This window comes from Panthera leo, chromosome B1 (genome assembly GCF_018350215.1).
Source record: "Panthera leo isolate Ple1 chromosome B1, P.leo_Ple1_pat1.1, whole genome shotgun sequence".
Taxonomy (NCBI): Eukaryota; Metazoa; Chordata; class Mammalia; order Carnivora; family Felidae; genus Panthera; species Panthera leo.
The window spans coordinates 83,983,058-84,007,392 of NC_056682.1; the positions used below are offsets into that span (position 1 = coordinate 83,983,058).

General features: G+C 38.5%; 1 protein-coding gene across 9 annotated transcripts in view; it reads left to right on the plus strand.

The window, feature by feature from the left end:
* Positions 1–24,335, plus strand: part of INPP4B (inositol polyphosphate-4-phosphatase type II B) — a 759,315-nt gene that overhangs the window by 490,393 nt on the left and 244,587 nt on the right. For all 9 annotated transcript variants that reach the window (XM_042935411.1, XM_042935413.1, XM_042935409.1 and 6 more), the window contains 2 exons: positions 9,747–9,797; positions 19,338–19,417. In XM_042935411.1, the coding sequence (XP_042791345.1) occupies positions 9,747–9,797; positions 19,338–19,417 (131 nt within the window). The remainder of the gene's footprint in view (positions 1–9,746; positions 9,798–19,337; positions 19,418–24,335) is intronic.

Below are 24,335 nucleotides of genomic sequence, written 5' to 3' on the forward strand. Positions count from 1 at the left end.
TGTGACTCTGGAGCCACATTTGCAGTCACCATTAACCCAAAGAACCACATGACTCTTGTATGACTGGTAGAATTTAGTGTAATGGCACATTCATATAGTGAAATTAGAAGTCTGAAAGAGCCACCAATTAAACATAAAGGGACCCATGTGACTAGAGAGCTGTGGTGTGAACATCCGTGCCTTAGAGAACTCTAAGACTAGATGCATCCAAACTAAAAGAGTGCTTATATTTGTCTTACCACTCTTTCTTTTAGGCTTAGAAGCCAATAGACTATTCTCATGTACATAATTTTGTATAATATGTTTTGACATGTGAAAGATGATCACATTTACCTAGTGAAGACCAACACAACATGTCACACTCAATAATTATTGGATAGTTTTTGGATAGTGCTCAGGCTTCAGGATAAACTCTGTTTTTACCAGGAGAATTACCTGTAATTATGCATTTGTAACTGGTTTACTGAAGACTTACCTTAATAGACAGACCAACATGTGATGGCATTTCCCCTCTTCCAAGCATATTTAACTATGCAATGTCGAATATCATTTTTCACCCGTTAACCGCATGTTTGGAAGATTCCTTAAACTTCTAGTGACTTTCAGATGTTAAAAAGTTCAGTTTGGGTGGTATGTGGTAGGGAGGGCAAGCTGTGCTCCCTCTGACAACACCCAGAAACAAGCCACACATTTTACAAAAATCGCATTCGAATGCATCTTCCAGCAAGCTGTGAAAGTAATAAACTACAATTTAAACTACAAAAGTAAACTACAATTCCAGAGAAAGGAAGATCTTTTGGAGCTGAGCTCTCAGGAGCCTGCCATTTTTCCTCTTTGGGCATTTGGTGGTTCTGAGAATGAGCTGAAGAACATGCCTTTGCCTGGACACAGAGCTGGTGCTGCTCAGAGAAAGAAAAATCAGCAAAACTCTCAGTGCATGTGTTGGAGGAAGTAAGAAACTGAGACTTCATCAGCTTCAAGTCAATGAACATTTTTTTTCTCAGAAGAGACTTGCTGAATTCTGAGCTTTTCAGGAGTCTAGAGAACCAGGCCAAAGCCTTCTAAAAAGCAGAGTGAAACCTCCCACAGATTCATAGTGCTTTGGAAACAGGGAGAGTCACAGGCAAGAGAGAAAGCCCAAGAGGGTGTGGTGGTGAGGGACTAAAAAGCTCTTTTCCACCTGTGCGCATTTACAGATTGTCCCTGTAGCTCGGAAGTCTCAGCATCAAGGTTTTGCTTAACACAGAGTGGCAGCTGGAAGACATAGAACCCAGCAGAGATTTTGGGTTTTATGTGTAGCTGAAATGACAAATTTAGAGACCAAAGGGGACTCAAATTCATGGCTGTTCTGCCTCTAAAGACATTTGCCAGATTTTGAAGCTGAGTGGGACACAGTGTGAAACACGTATGCAGAGACTTCCAAGAATCTCTAGCATTCTTTTAGGGTCGAAGGACAAAGAGTCCTCAACCAAAGGTTCTTGGCTGAACGTCCTGGAGAGGGGTCATACCCTACAACATGGGTAGACTGAGTGTCTTAGTTCTCTAGAGCTGCCGTAACAAACTGCCACAGACTGTGTGGCTTAAACAGAAATTTATTTTCTTAAAATACTGGAATCTGGAAGTCCAAGAGCAGGGTGTTGGCAGCAGTAAATTCTTCTCAGGCCTCCCTCCTTGGCTTGCAGACGGCCACCCTCTTGCTGCCTCTTCCCATGGTTACCCTTTGTATCACACCCCTGCAGCGTCTTCCTCTTCTTTTCAGGACATCAACCATATTGCATTAGGGTCCCATGCTAATAGCTTCATTTTAACTTAATTACCCTTATCTCCAAATGCACTCGCTGGTTAGGACTTCAACCTGTGATATTGAGATTGAGGGTTTGGGGGGCATGAAGGGGTTAGAGAAGTGGAGATTCAGCCTGCAACAATGAGTCTTACGGAAATTCCAGCTAAGCTCTCTCCCAAATCAGTCCCTGATTTGAGATTGATGATAAGAGCAACCCTTCCCCCCTTTGCATAAGAAAGGAAAGGGCATCTCTGATAGAAAGTATTATCTGGAGCTTTTACAGATGCTTGACATTTAAAAATAAATTACCAAAAACCTTCAAAACCAGAAGAATAAACCCCACCCCTTGTCTCAAGCGTGTTTATGTGCAAATGAATGTCTACCATTCTCACCTGTGACCTATTTTCCTCATAAGCACTATCCTAGACTAGACCTTCTCACACTTGAATGTGCATATGAATTACATGGGGACTTTACTGAAATGAAGACTCTGATTCAGTTGTTTGGAGTGAGACTGAGATTCTGCATTTCTATAACAACCTTGGAAGGGATAGTCCTCAGACCATCCCCCAACCAGCTGCAGACCAGTAGGTAATGAGAATGCACACTGAAATTTAAGCAACATGGCCTGATAATGTCTAAGACCTCTTCCAGCTCTGAGAATCCATTAACATATTTTTTTTAATTTTTTGTTTTCCAAGAGAGCCTTATTCCATCACATGACCATTGCCTAGTACATTTTTTTTTTTTTTGCAAATTTTCATAGGATTTGGAGCTAGTTTTGAGGCTTACACTCAAAACAATCTCATTTATTTTACAGCAGTAATTCTTAACTTTGACTGCACTTTGGAAACAGGTGTGGAGTCAGCCTTAAAAAGCACTGATCCCTGGATTCTTCCCTCAGAGATTCTGATGTAATTATTTTAGAACATGGCCTGGAAACTGGCTTTAAAAAATATTCCAGAGGTTTCTAATGTGTTGTCAAGATTAAGAACAATTGCTTTAGAATAGCACTCCCCCCCACTCACTAAAAATAGTACTGGGCATATTTTTACCTTTTATATCAGGCTGGTTTCTGGCAAAAATAATTAAATACTAATAATGGTATACCTGCAAAAGAGTTAGGATTTGTCCATTGTTGATAATTGAAGAAATTTTTTTCTCAGGAACATTTTAATTACTTGGAGCTGGATAGTTGTTCTTCATAGACTAAGAATGTGATTTCCATTTTTGCCAGATTCCTTTCCCCTCCCTATTGTCTCTCACACTCAACCTACTTCTTTCATTAACTTAATCTGTTTGGAGCCTTTAGGTAGGTGAGCAATACTACTTCTACAAGACTAATTAGTAAGAGAATAAGCTAGAGATTAAACATGTCCAAGGAGAAAATTTAAATGTAACCTCCCGGGATATTTCATGTACAATTTTCACATCACAGAGGTGGTTTTTCTAGGTTTACCCTAAGATCCCTCCCATCTCTAAGGTTCTGTGACATGAATCATTTGGGCTTATACATGGATCATTTTCTCCATGCACAACAGAAATTAAATAGTTGGAAAATCAGTATCTAAGAATGGCTGGTAAGTTTTACACAATTGAAGATGCTTAGCAATTATAATTGTATGTTTTGACCCTTGCCATGTTATCATTATTACCTGTGGGTGAGAAATACCTTGTCTTCCTAATCTCTGGGATTGCCAGTGTTTATGACAGTCACTGGATCATAATACGCAGTTAATACAGATCTGTTGACATTAAAATAATGAATTAGGATTTAATATTAGCTATTTTGCTTTATTTCTTCATAGCCATAAATGGAATCCAAACTTCCATTAAAAAAAAAAATGGGGGGGGGGTCATATTATGTGATCTGCTGAAACAAATGTAAACATCCAAATTTCAGTGTTTTTTCACAGTGGGAAGTTTATTTCTTGGTCATTGTGTTGGGCAGAATTCTACACTGGCCCCAGGATTACTGCCCCATTGTTGTACACATTCTACATGGTCCCTGGGACATACTCCTGTGATTAGATCATGTCACATGGCAAAGTTGCCTAAGAGTGGGAGATTATCTGGGGCAAGTCTGACCTAATGAGATAAGCCTTTAAAAGAGTGGATTCCAAAGACAGATATCTGAAGTGCAAGAAGGATTTGGTGCAAAGCAGATCCTCTGTTGCTGGATTTGAGGATGAAGGAAGCCACATGGCATGGAGTAACAGTGGCATGGAATAAACTCCAGGAGTTTATAGCAGCTTCCAGATGACATTCATCAAGAAAATGGGGACCTTGGTCCTAGAGCTGCAAGGAACTGAATTCTGCTACCAGCCTGTGGAAGCTGAAAGCAGACCTTTGCCTAGACAAACCTCCAGGAGAGGCTGCAGCCTTGTAATACCAGAGCAGAGAAATCAACCACATGAGGACTGGATTTCTGACCTACAGACTGTGAATTAATAAGTGGATGTTGTTTTAAGCAGCTGAGTTTGTGGAAATTTGTTAAGCAGCAATAGAAAACTGATACAATCATTTATAATCTAACACTGGTAGGGATACGTGGTATGGCGTGGCGAATGGTGTTCTTTCATGTGTGGCTCTGCAGTCACCTAAGGGCGGGACTCCTTGGAAGGAGAAAAGGACAGTGAAGAGGGCCTAGGCTATCCACTTCGGAGAACTCCAGTTTGGATGCAGCAAACATCACTTACACATATATTTTATTGGTGAGAGCTTGGTACATGGCTATCTCTCAAAACAAGGCATCCTGGGAAATATGGGCCTAACTGAGCAGCTTCCTCCCCGAATATTAATATTGTGGAAGGTGGCAGAACACTTCTGTACCAGTCAGCTTTTCATGTGTTTGAGTATGAAGGCAGTTTGGTGCCTCGTTCCAAGTGGAACAAGTAAATGTGATGAAATAATATATTCTAACTCGAGATATGTAGAGAATTAGAGTAACATTTTTATTTAAAAAAAAAAAAAAAGAATGTGTTTCAACAATGCATTCAATATCAGAGAACTTACCAGATGTCACAGTAGTCCAAGAAGAAGATCTAGGCCCTTTCCCTGCCCTGGGGATGTTCAAGCACTGTTACAACCCTGTCCAGCTGAGCCCAGCTAGGGAAAAGTTGCATTTGCTCTTGAGAAGATGCACTTGCCCGGGGCTGAGGCATGGACAGCCTAGTGCACAGTCATGGCAGCCTGACCTACCCCTTCTCTATATCTGGATAGTCAACAATGCCTGCAGTTGAGGCAGCCCTATTGCTCATTCTTACCTACTCACCCATGAAGAATACAGCAGTCTCCACCACCCTCCCAACCTTTTTCTTTTTTTCAAGGCAAATTTAGTATATGGAAGTTTGAGCCTATGAAAAAGTAAATGAATTTGCTTTATATGAAACTTGAGAACTATTCAAGATGGAACATATAATCTACATGATCACTTCTATTAAGTGATCTTTATTTGATATCATAAAAGTGTCCTCCTAGACAAGAGGAAGTTATAATAACTTTAAATATGTGGTCAGGCAGACATTCTTGTGTCCCAGGAAGGACAGGGAGGGGTATGGTAAAGAAAACTGGGAAGAAGAATGGCTAATAAGACCAAAAAAGGGAAAATGAATCCTGAAGGAAGGCCAGTAAATCTCAGGAGGCATGACATTGCCCGTGAACTGGAATGTTCCAAATGTTACAGTGACAGCCATTGCATCATCCCTTCCTCATCAAAAGGCCTCATCTAAATCTGTCCAGGCTTTATTATTTGTTTTCAGTGACATATTGCTCCTGCCTTTTCTACCCACCCCATCTCTGTCTTACTCTTTTTCCTCTGTCTTTTTCCTCTCTCTTCCTTTCTCCTTTCTTTTTCTCCCTCCCTCCTCATTTCTTCTAATTCTTCTTCCCTTTCTTTTCTTTACTCACTCTTTCCCTTCTTCCCTCTCAGTGGCAGGTACTGTTCTGGGTACTTAAAAGATGTACTACAACAACTATGAGGTTTATTATTCACCCTATGCTAAAGATAGCTAACAAAAAGGCAAAAGGCAACTAGCGTAAAGAGGTTATTTTCCCAATATGACTCAGGGCATAGTGGATATGATTTAAGGGGCTCTGATAACATCACTTTTCTACTTGATTGTCTTACCTGATATCCTATTGTCTATAAATTGCATAAAGCTCCAGTTCCATAACATGATAGATATCAAATGGCCCAACCTCTCTCCTCAGACATATAACCAAACATCATCCCAACTCTTACCATTTCCCTGAAGGCCCCCCTGTTATGGTATTATCAGAATACTCACTCTTTCCCAAACACAAATGGCCTTTATATTTTAAGTTTATCTATTTATTTTGAGAGAGAGAGAGAGAGAGAACGAGCAAGTAGGGGAGGGAAGAGAGAGAGGGATAGAGTATCCCAAGCAGGCACACACTCTCAGCATGGACTCCATTGAGGGGCTCAGTTGCATGAAACATGAGGTCATGACCTGAGCTGAAACCAAGAGTCAGACGCTTAACAGACTGAGTCACACGGGCGCCCTAACCAATGGCCTTTTACAACTCCATGACGCATGCTTATTATGTAATACGCTGTTTGCTTCATCCTATTTTTCCTTGCTTAAAACTCCTACACATCCGTCAAAACCCAGACTGCTTGTTCTGTGAAGCCTTTCCTGACATTCAGTCTGGATTAATTACTCCTTACCCTGAATGCCCACAGAAAAATGCTCACATTTCCATTATAGCATGTATTATGTTGTACTGGATTATTTATATATTTGTCCCATCCACTGGTTTCTGAAATCCCAAAGAGAAGAAATGGGACCCTATTTACTGGCAAACCCAGTGCTTGCCACCTAGTATGTGTTTAGTGTAATGAGGGCTATATATTATGCAAGAAAAAACATCATCAGTGTGTGACCTATATACCATAACATCTGTAGCATTAACCTTAAATATAAAAGTTTTATAACTATACATATATACTACCTTAAACATGTGTTTCATATGAAAATCTGACTTTATAAAATTTAAAATTGGTTTACAAAAGTTTTGTTTTTCAATTCCTCTATATCAGGAGCTCTGCTAGTGTTTTAAACATGCCTTGAGTTATGACATGTGACATACATGTACTTTTCAAAAATAGTTTTATTATGTAAAGGGAAGTTCGTTCTCTGTCTCTCTCTCCTTCACACATGTACACACATTGGAAATGGCAAACTGGTACATGATTATCTTTGAAATTTTTTTATAGTATACACCTTTGGGTCAGGAATCTTTTTTTTTTTTTCTTTGTAGTTTATTTATATTTATAAGGACTAATTGTCCTGATAAAATAAACATAAATTTAATGACAATATTGCAGTAGTTGTCAATATTATTGTACCTTATCTAATATTATATCACATAGAGTGTGTGTGTGTGTGTGTGTGTGTGTATATACACACACATATATATGATATAGCAATACTATATATGTTGACCTCCACCAATGTCTGACTTCTTTCACTTTATTTCTAAATTTAAGCATATCCCGTTGGATAATGTTATTTGGATGTCAAATATTTTCTTAAAATGATGCATAAACATACACATATATATGTGTTATATGGGTTGCATATGTGTGAATATACATTCACTATATATAATCCATTCTGATATATAGTAGACGTACATTTATATATATATATATATATATATATATATAAAATATGTACACTCTACATACTTTATATACTATATATGCATATATACATATATATGTGTGTGAATATATATATATATATATGCATACATGTGCATATTGTGTGTGTGTGTGTGTGTGTGTGTGTATGTAATTGTGTATACAGTTGTCTTACCTAATCCACAGGGGATACTTCCAATATCCCCAGTGGATGCCTGAAACCACAGATAATACCGAACCCTACATATACTGTTTATTCCTATTCATACATACCTATGATAAAGTTTAATTTATAAATCAGGGCCAATAAGAGATTGATAATAACTAATAATAAAATAGAACAATTATTACAATATACTATAATAAAAGTTCTGTGCATATGGTCTCTCTCTCTCTGAACATACCTTATTGTACTATACTCCCTCTTCTCATGATGATGTGAGATGATAAAATGCCTATGTGCTGAGATGAAATGAGGTGAATGACATAGACATTGTGATGTAGCGTTAGGCTGCTTTGACCTGATGATATGTAAGGAGATTCCTCTGCTTCCAGAGAAGAGTGGTTGACTGTGGGTAACACTGACACCATGGCAAGTGAAACCGTGGATAAGGGGGGAACAAGTCTCTCCGTCTTTCAGAGACAGAGTTAATCTGAGAGACAGAGACAGAGAGAGTATATACTGTGTGTATGAAAGAGAGAGAGAGGGATATCATACACATACGCACACTGTATGGTCCATTATAGTCCCCTGTTAATATACAGATTCCTTATCCTTTGAGGCCAGCTAATGGTTTTCAGATAATGAGACTGAATGGTACATCTGAACATTCTGGACCAAAGAGCATTAATGCAGCCGCCACACTGCAAATGCTCTTCGCCAGTGAACGCTCTGTCATGAAATCCTGAGTGGAGTGTGTTCTGCAAATTGTGTTGTTTACTCTGTTGGGATCTCTCCTGTCATTTATTTTGTGCTCTGGTGAACAATTTGAGTCATAATGACTGACAAATTGTGCAAGCGATAGTGCTGGGTCTGTCATAAAGAAACAAAGAAGGAGCCTTAAGCTGGAAGTTAAAATGCACTGTTTTACCATGGCTTGAGGCTTTTTCCAAGAAAATGGAAACCGTGTTAAAGACTAGTAGGCCCTCGGGAGCTAGTTCAAGTCTTTTGACATTATGAGGGGTGTTATAGGTATCTCTTCAACCTGGGAGAATTGACCAGGTATGGTCAAGTATGTCAGAGCTTAAAGGATTTCAAGAGAGTTATGATTGGCAGTGCAGTACCTCCAAAGGGATTTTGTTAAAATGACCCCCTAAAATATTGATCCATCATGTGTTTCTAGGGTTCCTCTCTCCCATCCATCACCCCTTCCCTCTGCTCTCCAGTTAAACAGAGTATGCTTGTCTATTGCTCTGTATTCACTTAACTTTATTATCTAATCCTTACTTCAAATTAAGATATACTAGATTTAGGTTTTATGTGTTTCTTTCTTTTACTAGCCTTTTCTTAAGTGAGAAAGATAGTCGTGATTTCTTTTCATTTGAAGTGTTTTTTCTTAAATAGAGAAACATCGATTCAACTGTACATTAGAATCAATATCCAGGGGCAGGAAAGAGCACCAGCAGTTTGAAAGGTCCCCAGGTAACTCTAATGCACAACCAGGATTAAGGATCACTACTCAGTAGAAGATATATGCCTACTTATCATCTAAGGGGTTGATATTTCACTTGGAACACATTCAAACATATGAAAAGCTTCCCCAGATGACTGATTATTTTACACTATTTCCCTCTCCCCCAGTTGAGAATTCATTTTCAAATGAATTTAGATAATGGTATCTGACAATTTGGCCCAGAACTCTCCTGTGGGAGGGATATACTATAAAGACTGTGGGTTTTGGTGCTCATTTAGAGAATAAATATTTATTGAGCTTGCATGGAATGACTTGCTCTACACCAACTCTGTCCTTTCCTTTGAATGTTGAATTAGGGTTGCTTTTTGAGGAGATTAAAGCTGATTCACCTAAAGCCCAGACATCTCTGTATTTGACAAGGGGTGATGGGGTAAGGATCCAGTAGTTCTGTGTACTTAGGAAAACCAGGAAGCTTAGCAACTATCAGAGGAGAGCTTTATGGCTCTGCAGCAGGTGATGTACACAGGTACCTTCGGTAATGATTAACCCCAGTCTGAATTGATGCTCCATGATGGGAAAATGACACCCAGCACCTGTGTGAAGCTTCTGCACTAGTTTCTACTCCAAAATCCTACAGAAAACGTTTGTTTTTTCTCTATAGGTTCGAACCAGTGTCCTACCTGAACATAAGGATCCCCTGCCAGAGGTTGGGGTAAGTGTTTTTTTATCTTTCCAAAAGGTACACACAGCACTTCTAAGTTAAATCATTTGGATTTTCACTGGCCTTCTGCTGTCTGATGGCCAAAAAATGAAATTGTGTTAAATTAACAGGGTGTGACCATGCAAGGGGGCACATATTTGGCGAATTGTATAGAGTTCATTTCTTGTCTCTCGAAAATTATCCCCAGATGAACTCATATTTTGTTTCACTGGATAGAGATGAATCGAGAAATTGTCCTGCAGGTAGCTGGGATGCAATTTGGAACCAACATTCCTGGAACAACAGAGGGCCAGGGAGATTGCTGATGTGGGCTCGACTGCTTCAGGAAGGAGGCAGAGAACTAATTACCTGAAAGACTGCTGTTTTCTGCTTCCTGCTGCTTAAACACTGTAATGCAACTCACAACAGTAGCTGCCACCAAAGTGCAGACCGGTGTTGCAGAATTCCTGCTGCATCTGAGCCATTGCATCTGCAGCTTTTAGAAATTGGAAAAGCGGAAAGATAATAGGTGCTTTTTGCTTAGGCAAGCCTAGAGTAGGTGGTGACAACTCCTGAAAAGATAGCCCAGCAGGCTGAGTCCCTGGGATCTGTGCAGAGAGGATGAAAAAGCCTAGAAATAAGTTGAGTCTATAGAGGCCATGGGACTGAGCCAACTGAAAGACCTATTTGAAATTCCCAGAAATCCTACAGGCAACTGACAACCTTCTCCCAATTGATATGTGGAGCAGAGTACTATATGCCGATCATTTCCTCACTAGCAACAGCCACTGTCTGAACCTGCCAAGAAAACCCTCCAAATATGTGCACCAAAGAGTGAGTTGAATTGATGGAGAAGAATGTCAGCCATGTCTGACATTCTGATCGGGAAGGAGAAGGAAAAGGGCACTCTGTGCTCTCTCATGCCTAACACAAGCTTCTGGTTTCTTCCTGGGGACATGTTGTTCTCTTTTACTAGAGTGAATCTTCATGCTTTGTTTTCTGCAAACCTTCAAACCTCTTGTGCTGCCCAGACTATGCTTAGTTTCTCCAGAGTGACTAGCAAGTTCTTCCCAGCCTCAGGCCCTTCACTGCTGCAGGCCCCAGGACCCTTTCCCTGCCCAGTGCTGTTCCTCCCCTGCTCAGGGCTCAGGGCTCTGTTCACAGCCTTTGGGTTGTGACCACCTCAGGTGCACTCCTTTTAACTGGAACCTCCATCGCAAGCTCTCATCACACCCTTAGTACTTGCTTCTGAAAACAAGACCTTTTGAAATTTTAACTATCAACTGAATGCATTATTTTATAAGGAATTTTATTTATTTTTTGAGATTCAAGAAAGATGAGCTAGTTTAATTTATTTTTCCTCTTCTAACCCTTCATCCCCACAACTGCTCAGTGTTAAATCCCCCTCGCTTGAAGCTTTAGTGACATCTTGGGCTAGTTATGTAAATTTCCCTGTTTTTTCTCTCATTCAAGTTCTTGAAATATATCCTATTCATTTTAAAACTTGAGTTCCTTCTCTGAGTTTAATTGTTTTCTTCTCCCCCTCCCTCCCCCATCACTTCCCACTATGGGGTAGACATCTCTGTTCCTCTAGCAACTTGTAGTGGAAGGGGAGCATAGTCCGATTCTCACATGAGTCCTGCCCTTTCCTCCTCTATTGCTCAATGCTGTGGCAAGGAGAAAGGAATGGGGAGAGGTTCCTTCTGTGCTTGCCCATGGTGAGGTTGTGGTTCCCTTTCTGCTGGTTTTGATATTTCTCAGGCTAGTGCTGCCTGTCAGCATGTGGCAGACATTGAAATGCTGTCTCTGTAATGAACACAACTATAGGTATTTCTGGAGACCTTGTAGGCTCCTTCCCATCACAGATTTCCCTACCATGGGGAATCTGGTTCTGGCTCAACCTTCTCCACTGCCCAGGCTCACCCGGTACGCTCTTGCTGCTAAGACCTACTTTTCTAGCATGTAATGCTTGCTCAGCTGCTTGCGGTGTTTTTTGGCCCTGATGAAACACACGTATGTATTTTCCATGCCACACAGAAGAGATGCAGGCTACCCCACTGGTGTTTCCTCTCTCAGTTCAGCCGTCTCTCTGCTGTCCCTTTCTACAAGCCCGACCAGCATCAGATGCTAGACAGTCCATGATTTTCAAAGGAGAGACAATCTCCAGTTTCTGATATAGTGGAGCCAAAGATGGTTTGGACACCCACAAGCTTAATAATTGACCAGACCCCCGTGACTTTTTTTTTTTTACTTTTTAAAGTTTATTTTTGTGAGAGAGAGAGTGCAAGCAGGGGAGAGGGAGAGAGTGAGAAAGAGAGAGAAGGAGAGAAAGAGAGAGAATCCGAAGCAGGCTCCAAGCTCTGAGCTGTCAGCACAGAGCCCGACGCGGAGCTTGAACTCATGAACCGCAAGATCATGACCTGAGCTGAAGTTGGACGCTTAACCAACTGAGCCACCCAGGCACCCCTCCCTTGACTTTAAGGTGTCTTCCTGAGTATGATATAACAAAGAAATTAGGCTCGGTTCTTAAATAGTACACCTTGTGAAATGCTCACCTTCCCTCTCTGCTAACACTACCTTTATATCAGCTGTGTGTGTCATGTTTACTAATAGGCCAGTTTCTGTAAACTGGCTTCTTTTTAAGCACTGTGAGGAGGTTGCTAACTCAGGCCACTAGAGGTTCTCTGAACTGACACTATGGTGCATTTGGTATAATGTCTTTGTGAGAGACTCAGCTATAATTCCTGGGTCAAAACAAAATTCTCAATTGACATTCTGTGGCATGCTAATTATATCAGTTAGGCATGCATTCAGAAGCAAGTAACCTAGCAAACAGTGGGTTGAAAGTAACAGACTCATTTTTTTCATGTTAGAAGAAGGTTTGGGGAAATTGCCCAAGACTGCAGCTACTCAAAAATGACTTCTAGCAACCATGTTCTATCCACCTTGCCGCTCCTCCTTTGTTAGAGTATTGTCCAGTCTAACCATTGCGCCTTCAGGAATCACAGTCCAGATGGGGAGAAGACTGAAGGACAAAAGGCAGCTGATGCTGTTCCTTCAATTCTGGGAAACAGTAGCTTTTGGGGAAATTTCGATTGGTATACTGATACGTATCTCTCACTGAGAAGAGAGGAGTCCCTAAGCAGCAGGGAATCTCAGTACAATTCTCACTTAAACAATATCAAGGTGCTATTAGTAATACAAATGAGCAAACTAGGTATTACATGTTAGTAATGTCTGCCCAATCCTCCTACGTGTTAAACTCCATGATAGCAAAGAGCCTATGTATTTTGTTCACTCAAATAGCCCTACCTTTGTGCCTGGAAACTTGTAAATTATGATATATATACATATATGATATGTATGATATGCATTCTGTGTGTGTATCTCTCTCTCTTCCCCTCCCCTGCTCACACTCTGTCAACAATAAATAAATGTATATACATATATGATATATATATATATTGAATCAATTAGAAAGCATACCCTGATTTTGGTTTGCTAACCATCTTCAATTTTTTAGAACCACCAGAATAAAAGGGAGGAGACATCTAAAAATAATTGCAATAATATGTAAATTGTAATAATATGTAAAAATCTAGTATACTTTATGACACATCAGAACTCAATAAAATGGCAATTATATTGTAGAACTAAATCTCAAGCATAGTAAGAATGAGCCTAAATAAGAACAAATTAGCATGCTGTGGCGTGTCTAATACCCTCAGAGTACATGATATTCCGGACAGAGAAGAATTACCACATCTTGAGCACCTATGAGGTACCCCTGGGTAATATTTATCTTATCGATTAATCCGCAGAATATTGCTTTGGGCACTGCAAAACGTGTCTGAGAGCTTTAGCTCTTGGCCAAGACTTTGTTCTCCCATTACAACATGCTAAGGACTCTAACCATTGACTACTCTGGTTAAAAAAGAGCTGAAAATTAGGGGCGACTGGGTGACTCAGTCAGTTGGGCGTCCAACTATGGCTCAGGTCATGATCTTGTGGTTTGTGAGTTCGAGCCCCATGTCAGGCTCTGTGCTGACAGCTCAGAGCCTGAAGCCTGCTTCAGATTCTGTGTCTCCCTCTCTCTCTGTTCCTCCCCTGCTCATGCTCTGTGTCTCTCTGTCTCTCAATAATAAATAAACATTAAAAAAATGAGCTGAAATACTTTATTATAAATAGTCCAAATATGTTCTATACATTTCTTTGCATTTTTAAGCAGCATCTTTTGGATGCACCCAGATCTTTTGTTGATGTCTTAGTAAACGAGATGCCAATCTGTGCTGAGACCTTTTGAGTTATATTCATAGGGAAGATGTAATTTTTAAATATATGACTTCACCCTAAAATGCCTTTTAATGTTTTCTTTGGACTGTTTATCAACTTTTAATAGTTTTGTTTTTCTTTCTGATGTCTTGTTTTCAGTGTGAATAGTTCATGTATCCTCTTTCCCTTTCTATTTGATGGGAAACCACGTAACCATATCTGTTAGGGTTGACAGTGAAGAAAAAGCACATGGAATATGAAAAAGGGCCTGTCCTATAAGTTACGTTTGGGAGATGTTGTATATTGGCCTCATGATATCAACTTCAAAGACCCTTTAAATTTGTGCCACAGTTCCTATGTATAGTTTTATTAGAATAGGCCAAAGTATGATTCTTATTGTTGATATATTCATTTAACCTCTAAACAATCACTTTTTAATGGAAATATTATATGTGCCACAGATGTGTGCCACATATGTAATTTTAAATTTTCTAGTAGACCATGCTTTTAAAAAAGTAAAAAGAAACAGGAAAAACTTATTTTAATGTGTTATTGAACCCAATATATGCAAAATGTAATCATTTCAAAACATAATCACTATGTAAAATTATTAATGCTATATTTCACATTCTTTTTTTCATACCATGTTGTGTAAATTTGATGTATATTCTACACTTAATAGCGCATCTCAGTTCAGCATAGCCACAAGCCTAATTCTACCCATTGGATAGTACAGCCCTACATAGTACTTGTAAATTGTAGTGTAAAGAAAACCTATACTTTGAGTAAAGGCTTTGTGAGATGAACATAGGTGATGGAGGTGTGGCCAGCTCACCGCAAGGTGTATGAGTTTGTACATCTTCTGGCCCTTTATATGGTACAGCTGGAATCCCTGCAAGGGCTAATAGAATAAACTGTTTATTTGTATAGTCTCCATAGAGAGCAACCAGGGATTGAGGCAGATGCCCCACTTTTCTCCACGCTGCTTGATATCACTCTCCAGCCAGGTGAGTGATTAAAATTGTATATCAAGCAATTTAATGATCATCTGCTTTGGGTGCTTGCACCAGAATGATCATTGTGAGTGTTGCACTCTCACGAGCAGGCAGAAAAGGTCAGAACCACATGTTGTGCAGGCAGAGAGCCTGGCAGAGGGACAGGGAATTGCTGCCTGTCTTGGAAATAAGGCACAGTGTGACGGGGATAAAAGAATGATGGACTGAAAAGCAAGAAACCTGGATTCCAACTTGGATTCTGCATATTAACTAGTTCTGGGACCATGTAGAAGCCAGGTTAACTTTTAAATTCCTATTTTCCCAGCAGTGTACTAAGTGCTTTTCCTGGATTACTTTGATTCTCATTACTATAGCTGTGAGAAAGATAGAGTTATCATAGGCAACTTTTTCATACAGCCATTAAGGCTGTCAGTGGTTTCATTTAAGACCACGTATTAGTAAGAAAGAAGACAGAGTAACAAGGCTAGACAATACCCATTAGTGGATAACCATTCTGGGGGCTGTGAGAGCCCAGATTTCCATTTTGAGGCAGAATAACTGATTTAGTATGACACTTTAGATCTCTGAGCTCCAACTCCAATGAGACTTAAATTTTTTTGTTTGTCTCTCGATTTTTTCCACTGATATTAGAGCTCCCAGTTTAAGACCTTTAAGATGAGAATTTTAGAAACAGCACTGAAGAAGAGATGGAAAATCTTGTTCCTTGAGTTATATTTGAAATATAAAAGTGTTTAAAGAACTTTCTCACTAAGCAAAATAAGTCAGAGAAAAATAAATACCATATTATTTCACGCACATATGGAATTTAGGAAATAAAACAGATGAACATAGAGGAAGGGTAGGGGGAAAAAGAGTGAAGCAAACCATCAGAGTCTTAACTCTAGAGAACAAAGTGATGGTTGATGGAGGGAAGTAGGTGGGGGATGGGCTAGATTGGTGATGGGCATTAAGACTTGTGTTGAGCACTGGGTGTTGTATGTAAGTGATGAATCACTAAATTCTACTCCTGAAACCAATATTACACTATATGTTAACTAAAAAATGTTTTTAACATTTATTTATTATTGACAGAGTGCGAGCAGGGGAGGGACAGAGAAAGAGGGAGACACAGAATGCAAAGCAGGCTCCAGGCTCTGAGCTGTCAGCACAGAGCCTGACATGGAGCTTGAACCCACGAACTGTGAGATCATGATCTGAGCCGAAGTCAGACACTCAACCTACTGAGCCACCCAGGTGCCCCATATGTTAATGTTAACTAACTAGAATTTAAAAAATAAAAATTAAAAAATTAAAAAATAAAATAAATAATTCTCTCAAATTCTATAGTTATGATTACAGTGACAGCAAAGATAAAATAGCTTTATATTAAGTTTTTTTTACATTAACATTAGTATGCTATTTTCCCTTCATGGGCATTTAGGTTTTAGAAACAGAGAAGACTATTTTCCTCTAATTAATTTACTCTTTTACAAGAGTCCAGTGAATATTCATGTAAATGAATGATGTGTTTTGCTTATATTGAGATGGAGCAAATACACACAAACTTCCTAGAAATTAAACATATAGGCAATTCCATTGTTAGCATTGCAGTTTGGAACAATTATACACTGTCTTCAGAAATTTCATTACTGTACTTTATGCAACATGTAGTCTCCATAATATAGTTATTTGTAGAATAAATACGGTAATACTTATACCTAAATAACACCTCCTCTAGTTTGACATGCTTTCATAACAGTACTATGATGCCATTACCTAAATTAGCTTTTAATAAGTTGTATGATTTCTGTAAAATCCCTTATCCTTTGAAATGAAGCATGTGGCAGCCAGTTATGATGGGAAGAAAGTTTGACTCATGGGCATTTTTCCTGGCCCACTTCAAACCCTCACAGTGAAGCAGTAGGCATACCAGGCAACCCTCTGTTCTGGGCACTGGGCTTGGCTCACAGGCGTACAAGCCAACATCCTCCTTCCACAGGATCTCTTGATCTGTGGACAGATGAGACATTCAGTGGCTGTGGTCACAAACTACTTGCAGCTGTGGCTCATGGTGTGTGTGTGTGTGTGTGTGTGTGTGTGTGTGTGTGTGTGTGTGTATAGCTATGTCTGAAAATAGCCCCTTCACCTGTCTCTCATTGCTACATTCCAGTCTGGAGCATTTGCTCCTTTAATTGATGAAGAGACCACGGTAACATTTATGACATGTGAAGTTTGTGTTTTTAATTCTAAAACCAACCATATCTTCAAAATCTCAAAAGAGAGAGAAAATAATTTGAAATTTTGAGGTGTCATGAAATCTGTTATCAGTTAAGAGTTTTCTTGGAGTGAAGAGAGGGGGGAATAGGAGTTTAAAAACCCTGATAATCAAGGAAAGAGGAAGTGAGATAGACATCTATTTAAATGCAAAAGGCTGAAATGAAATTCACTACAACAATATACAGTCTGCCTACTAAAATTGTTTTGATTATCCACGTTTCAGTGAATTATAGTACTTTGTAAATATCTGCAGAAAGAGCATTCTAATATCCATATCTAATAGAGTGACTGACTTGAAAGCTAGTTTTTAAATCAGCCATTCATTCATTCATTCATTCATTTATTGTCAGTAAATATTCATCACATGCCTACCATGCACTAGGGAGGAGGAGTTTGTCAGAAAACAAAATAAAGCTCCTTGTGGAGCTTCAAATACACATATACCTCTTAAACTTCCTTTTCTGCTTTGACTCACTCATTTCATCACTCATTGACATCTCATCAGACCTTCTTTCCACAAATACTTTATTTTTTAATGTTTAATTTGTGTGTGTATGTGTGTGAGAGAGAGAGAGAGGGAGGGAGAGAGAGAATATGCAGGGAAGAGGCAGAGAAAGAGAGAGAGAGAGAAAGAGAATGAGAGAGAGAATTCCATGCTGACAGCATGGAGCCTGACGTGGGCCTCAATCTCTGTTTTCACCTAACACCCTTCATCGAATTATTCAGTCTTGTGTTCTTCTGGCTTTGGTGACTTGGTGTCTAAACCAGCTTTTTGAGTTTCAGGTTAATTTATTGGGTTTATTGTTACTAACATAGAGGCATCTCCAACTTTAGAGCTGAGTTGTATTTCAAATGTTTGCATCTGAGTGTTTTGAAAGAATTCTAAATTAGAGCTTTGAAAAGAGGGAGAAAAATTCAGACCTGAAGCTTTTCTTTCTTACACTTTTCATACATAGAAGGCTGCCTTCTATGTATGAAATAACCACACACTTTTCTCTGAAAAGATACAATTGTCCTCAGACTACTTACGTCCAGGCTCTCATTCTAGAGCAGCCTGGCAACAGACATATGAACAGAGAATGCTCTCGAAGATGCAGTTTTGACTTCTTGTAGAGTTTTACAATGTGTGAGGCAGCAATGGCCTAGATAATAATATGGGTTTGATGTTTTCATGTTTACTTCTTGACCTTGAGGGGAAAACGAGAAATACTATTTATGGTATACCATAATATTGTGACTTTTAAATCAGAAGTAGCCAGGAATATTAAAAAGAGATGGAAGATTTTTATCCTGGAAAAGAAAAACCAATTTAGAGTTTTATTCTTTGCATTATGAGCCAAAGAGTGTAGGAAGTAGATATTCATAGATAGTCAACAGCCAGTATGATAGGTTAAAAAAGCAATTTTAGAAAATGTAACTGAATAAGCACCTTTCTTTTTTGTGTGTTGGAATGAAATTGTCCCATGCTAGAAATAACAAAGGAAACAAATGCTTTTAAACATTGCTGTGATGGGGGAGAAATGTAGCATTTCTATTTATAACTTGTACAGAGTCCCACATAAAAATAGCTCCAACTACCAGATTTGCTCATATCTGGAATACAAAGTTGTTGCTGCCAGTGACTTGAGGAATTCTAATAAGAACGAGGACGGCATTGGTAAATGTTAAAAGTTTATCATTTTTTCTTCTAACCCAGTTTTTTTCATAGGCGAAGAAAATTAGTTCCTAGAAAAGTCCTGGCTTCTGCACTATACATTTTGTTACGTCCCAGGCTATTGGTCTCTTTGTTTTTAGTGAAAAGGATACATGTGCACCCTAGACTTCACCCCCTGAGAAGGATATATTGTTGTATCTGTCAGTGAGGACTGTATCTCTGCATATGAAATATTTGTCAGGCTAATGGATTTAACGTTTCATTCTTTTGAAGACTAGGTTTGTCTGATTGGTGTGCCGGTAAAAATATTAAGGACTTCTGAAGTTAACGAAAAGCATTCTTTCTTATTTTCAGAGAAGTTTCCTGGGCTATGCCAGTTTTAAAGTGGGGGAGCTACTGAAGTCAAAGGAGCAGCTGCTGGCCCTGAGCCTGAGGTGAGTCCTTTGTCTGCAGAAATGCTGCAAAGCAAATAGCCTATGGTATTTATTGAAGGATGTTTGGGCTTAAAAGTCCCAATTCTTACAGATGTTTAGATGTCAGCTCTCAGATGGCTTAACATTCGCCACAGCAGCAAGTTATAGGGAAACAGCAATTATTCAAGTTCACGCTCAAGTTCATGGTTCACATTGTCAAAGGTTTTCAGCCCTCATAGGGGAAAAAAAATTACACGATCATTAAAGTAATCAAATTCTTTGATAGTAAGAATAGAAATGATGAGCACGTTATTAAGTAATTTTTCTAGTACTTATTAAAATGTTCCTTTTTAAGTCAAGTAAGTTTCTAGGTTTGAAATATGTTTGTTAGTGGCAACATTGCAAATTTATGATAATAGAGGAAATGTTCATTATTCTCTTTTTTTAAGCTTATTTTGTTGCTACACTGTTAAATATAAAACATAAGTTAAAACAGATTCATACTGAAATAGGCAGTAGATCAGATCTAATTTTGAGTATCAGTACAATTTGGGTATAGAAGATGAAACAACCATCTTTAGGAAGTTACATAGTATTTTAATGTTAAGAAGAGTATTAAATAGAATAAACATTTTTAAACTTCATTATAAATTCTAAACAATAGCATGTTGTTTTCTAACTGTATGATAGCTTCTATAATTATGAAAAATATCACCTTGAATATTTGCAATAAAAAATATAAAAATTGTACAGAACACTATTTGTAAATCAGAAAATGCTCTCCTTTTTTTTTTTTAACATTTATTCATTTTTGAGAGAGAGAGAGAGAGAGACATGGAGAGAGACACAGAGAGAGACAGAGAACAAGTGGGGGAGGGGCAGAGAGAGAGGCAGACACAGAATCTGAAGTAGGCTCCAGGCTCTGAGCTGCTAGCGCAGAGCCCGACACAGAGCTTGAACTCATGAACTGGGAGATCATGACCTGAGCCAAAGTCAGATGCTTACCTGACTGAGCCACACAGGTGCCCCTGAAAATGCTCTCCTTTTGATGAAACATAGAGACTCCTCCCAAGGAGGAGACAATGCCTTAAGTGTGTTTGCCCTCTGCCTTGACCCACAAGGACCCACTTGTAACCAATTTATTTCAATAAAGATGCTGTGGCTTATGCTGGAATCTGTATTGCTGGCTGTCTCCTTTTCTGATTTTTCCTGATCCGCACAGCTTTGCATTTTGATTTAAGAGAGTATAAAGTAATGTAAAGTAACTCATACTCATGCAGAAAAATAAGTGTTGATGGATTCTGATGAGACCATCATCTTCGCTCTCAGCTATGTCTCTTAAACATCCATGGTTTGGTTATTGTTGTTGTATTTTATTTGGGAAGACATTTTTAAGTCTTCATAGTTTTGTGGTGTTATTCCCAATAAAATGTTGCTGTGGTTATTTTCAGTTTGAAGTTTGTATGGCTTAACTAAAATGTCTAGCTATCAATGTCACCAATACTCTAGAAAATCTGTGTTAGTGCCCTAGCACAGTGGTGGGATCTCACCCAAGTATTACTGGATTCATGGCATACGAAGTGAGGCATTAAGCTAATTTAGGAATGCTAGCAGACCATATGTTTTTTGGATGAGATGCATAGCACTTTATTCCTCCTTTTGCTGACTTACAAGCTGTAATATTGATTATATCATAACCGTCATTAACATCAGCACCACACTACACATTTAGACACTGCTCTTGAAATAGAAATGGGGACCACAAATGCTTAAATGAAAATTAATAAACACATATAATACCTTAGTGGTAGGATAGGAACAGAAGGGTCAAATTTAGAGTACAAATTTAGAGTTTCTTTAAGAAAAAGAAAAAAGAATTAGAATAATTTCAGATTTAGATGAAATCAATACAAATTTCCACTTTTGGTTTTAATACTTCTGCTTAATACTCATTTGATTTTGACTGTATAAAAGGAAAACAAATTTAACAACAAAGGATTGAGTTTTCTAGAAAAAAATATTTTTTCAAAAATAATTTTGAAATGGCTAGGTTATTATTCTTTCCCTTTTTTTGCTTTGCCAAATTTGTGAATTTCTCTCCCTATGAACTAGACACCGTATAGACTTATCATAGCCCTTTGATTTCTGACATTTCATATTTTTTAATTCAGAGGGAATTCATCTTCTTTCCCCTGGCTCTGGGGTCTCTGAGATACTGTGCTAAAAGAACATTAGGTTAGGGATAAGAAGCATTGTTTTTTTGGTTGTTTTCTTTTGTTTTTAATAAGTCCTTTGCACTGACAATACCTGAATTTTGTTCCTTTTCAATTCCAGTCATTATATTTAAAGCAATAGAATTCTCAGATTTCTGTGAAACAAATTCACAAAAATAAATATACATTTATAGGAAATGTTCTTTGATGTAAGCTTCCAAAAAAACCTGTGTAGTTTTGTTTCATTTTCACTGTCCCTTTGAGTTGTTTCTTATCAGATAATTCCAATTCCAAAACTCTCACTAGCTCCACAGAGCACCATAGTTTGTGGTTACTATGTCATTTGTGCTTTGAACTAGAATTTTTTAACTGAATTTGGAAATGAATTCTTTTTCCCACAGAAACTTCAAGGGGCAAGAAGTCTGTGTCTTATTTATACATTTAGACTCAAATTTCATGAAATATCATAGTGTCGATTTTTGAAGTTGTATAATAAAATTTGTTTGCATGCATATTTGGAGAAATGCCTCCAATATGTAAAGTGGTTCCTACTCCTATAACTCATCTTCATTTAAATACATAGTTACTAAATTACTGCCCGAGTTTTCTAGCATCCCATTTGGACTTAGTATCTTTATTTAGGACTAACCCTTTTACTTTTGTATTATATCTCCTTTGTTTTGATAGTTTACACTTGGTAGTTCTTATCTCCTCTGATTTCTTTTAGATCTGAATTGCATTTTCTGTTTTTATTCTCCAGTTCATTGCCATATATCCCTGACTCTTCTTATACTATAATGTAAACAAGTTAAGTTCCTTGTATAGAAGATTACAAATGTAGGCATGAGAGACAGTGGATAATCATATAATAATAATAATAATAATAATAATAATAATAAATAGAAGAAGGAGGAGAAGAGGAAGGTACTATGTGCTTTATGCTCTGATAAATATATTAGAGATATTGTCTAATATATCTATTATTGTCTAATATATTTATCAAATCTAATATTGTCTAATATATTTATCAATATTAGATATATTTATCAATATTAGAGATATTGTCTAATATATCTATTATTGTCTAATATATTTATCAAATCTAATATTGTCTAATATATTTATCAAATTCGCCTATGATGTTATTCTTTTTGCCACTTTATAAACCAAGAAACTGAGACATATAGGGCACCTGGGTGCCTCAGTTGGTTAAGCGTCCGACTCTTCAGCTCAGGTCATGAGCTCACGGTTCATGGGATCAAGCCCTGTGTTGGCTCTGCAAGGAGCCTGATAGCAAGGAGCCTGCATGGGATTCTCTGTCCCTCTCTCTCTGCCCCTCCCCCACTCGCATTCTTTCTCTCTCTCTCTCTCAAAATAAATAAACTTAAGAAAAAAGGAGAGTGAGATATAAAAACTAGTTAAGTGATTTGCGCAAAGTTACAGTGCTCATAAATGGGAAAGCCAAGATATGGAGCCACACATTGCTGATTGCAAAGCCTGTGCTTTTAGTGATACACTGCTTGTCTCCTTTGAGAGAGAAGAAAACTGAGAACTTGTTAAAACATATCACACATCATGTGACTTAGGTGATGGAGGAACAAAGCAAGGACTCAGGTCCAGGACCGCTCGTTCATGGTTTCTTCCGCTTCAATTTCACCACGGTGCCTTGTGAAACAGTAAATGAAGACATAATGAGTGTTAACATGCCATGGAAAAGTCAGACATATTAGCCTTGATGGCAAAAAATGGGAACCAGCCTGGTTAAGGAGAAGACTGAGGGAAACCTATGGAATCTAGTCTTACCCCGGCAGCCTGGCATTATCAGGCCCAGATCTGATTTACTGTCCAAGCACCTGACAATCATTTGCTTTGCCAACCTTATCTGAATGTCTTAGGACCACGCAAGCAGAAATTTGGAACATCATAATCCTGTGTCATGATTTAATAAAAGAATGGACAGATTAGATCTCTCTCTGGGAATGGTACTAGCAGTCAGGAAGAATTACGTTACTCTTAAAGTATTCAAACAACCACAAAAGCAGAAAAAAAGGATGGGAGGGGAGGGTAAAACTTCTTTTTTTAGGAAATCCTTCTCAGAAGAGTTGAGACACATGGATGTGTTCTGACCTTGTCTTTGTTGCATATGAACTTCGTTGTGTATCTCCTCACAATTTAGGTTTGATTCAGGGCTTATTCACTCAGCAAGCATTTATTAAGAATTTTTCACATGCTAAGTACAGTGATAGTTTTTTAGAAAAACATTTAAATGTCATCAGTTAATATTTTGCAGTTGATGTCACTAATAACACGATTAATGAAAAATCTCCTTATTTATTGAGCCTCTACTCATGTGCAAAGAACACATTGAGGTGCTCTTCATGCATGATCTTTAACCCACACAGAATTATCATCCCTGTGCTGTAGCAACTCATCTACGATCCTGCAGCTGCTGACTGTACGAGTAGGATTAGAATCCAGTTTGGTCTGACTCCAGCACTTGTGCTGTTTTATTTTCCTGCCTCTTAGGAAGCTAATGATCTGATAGAATCTTTGCTTCCTCCTCCATTTATATGCTATCCTTGGGAGAGTTTCAGGGACCTCAATTCTTTTTTCTTAATGCCTTATCTTAAAATTCAGTTTCAGGGGCGCCTGGGTGGCGTAGTCGGTTAAGCGTCCGACTTCAGCCAGGTCACGATCTCGCACTCCGTGAGTTCGAGCCCCGCGTC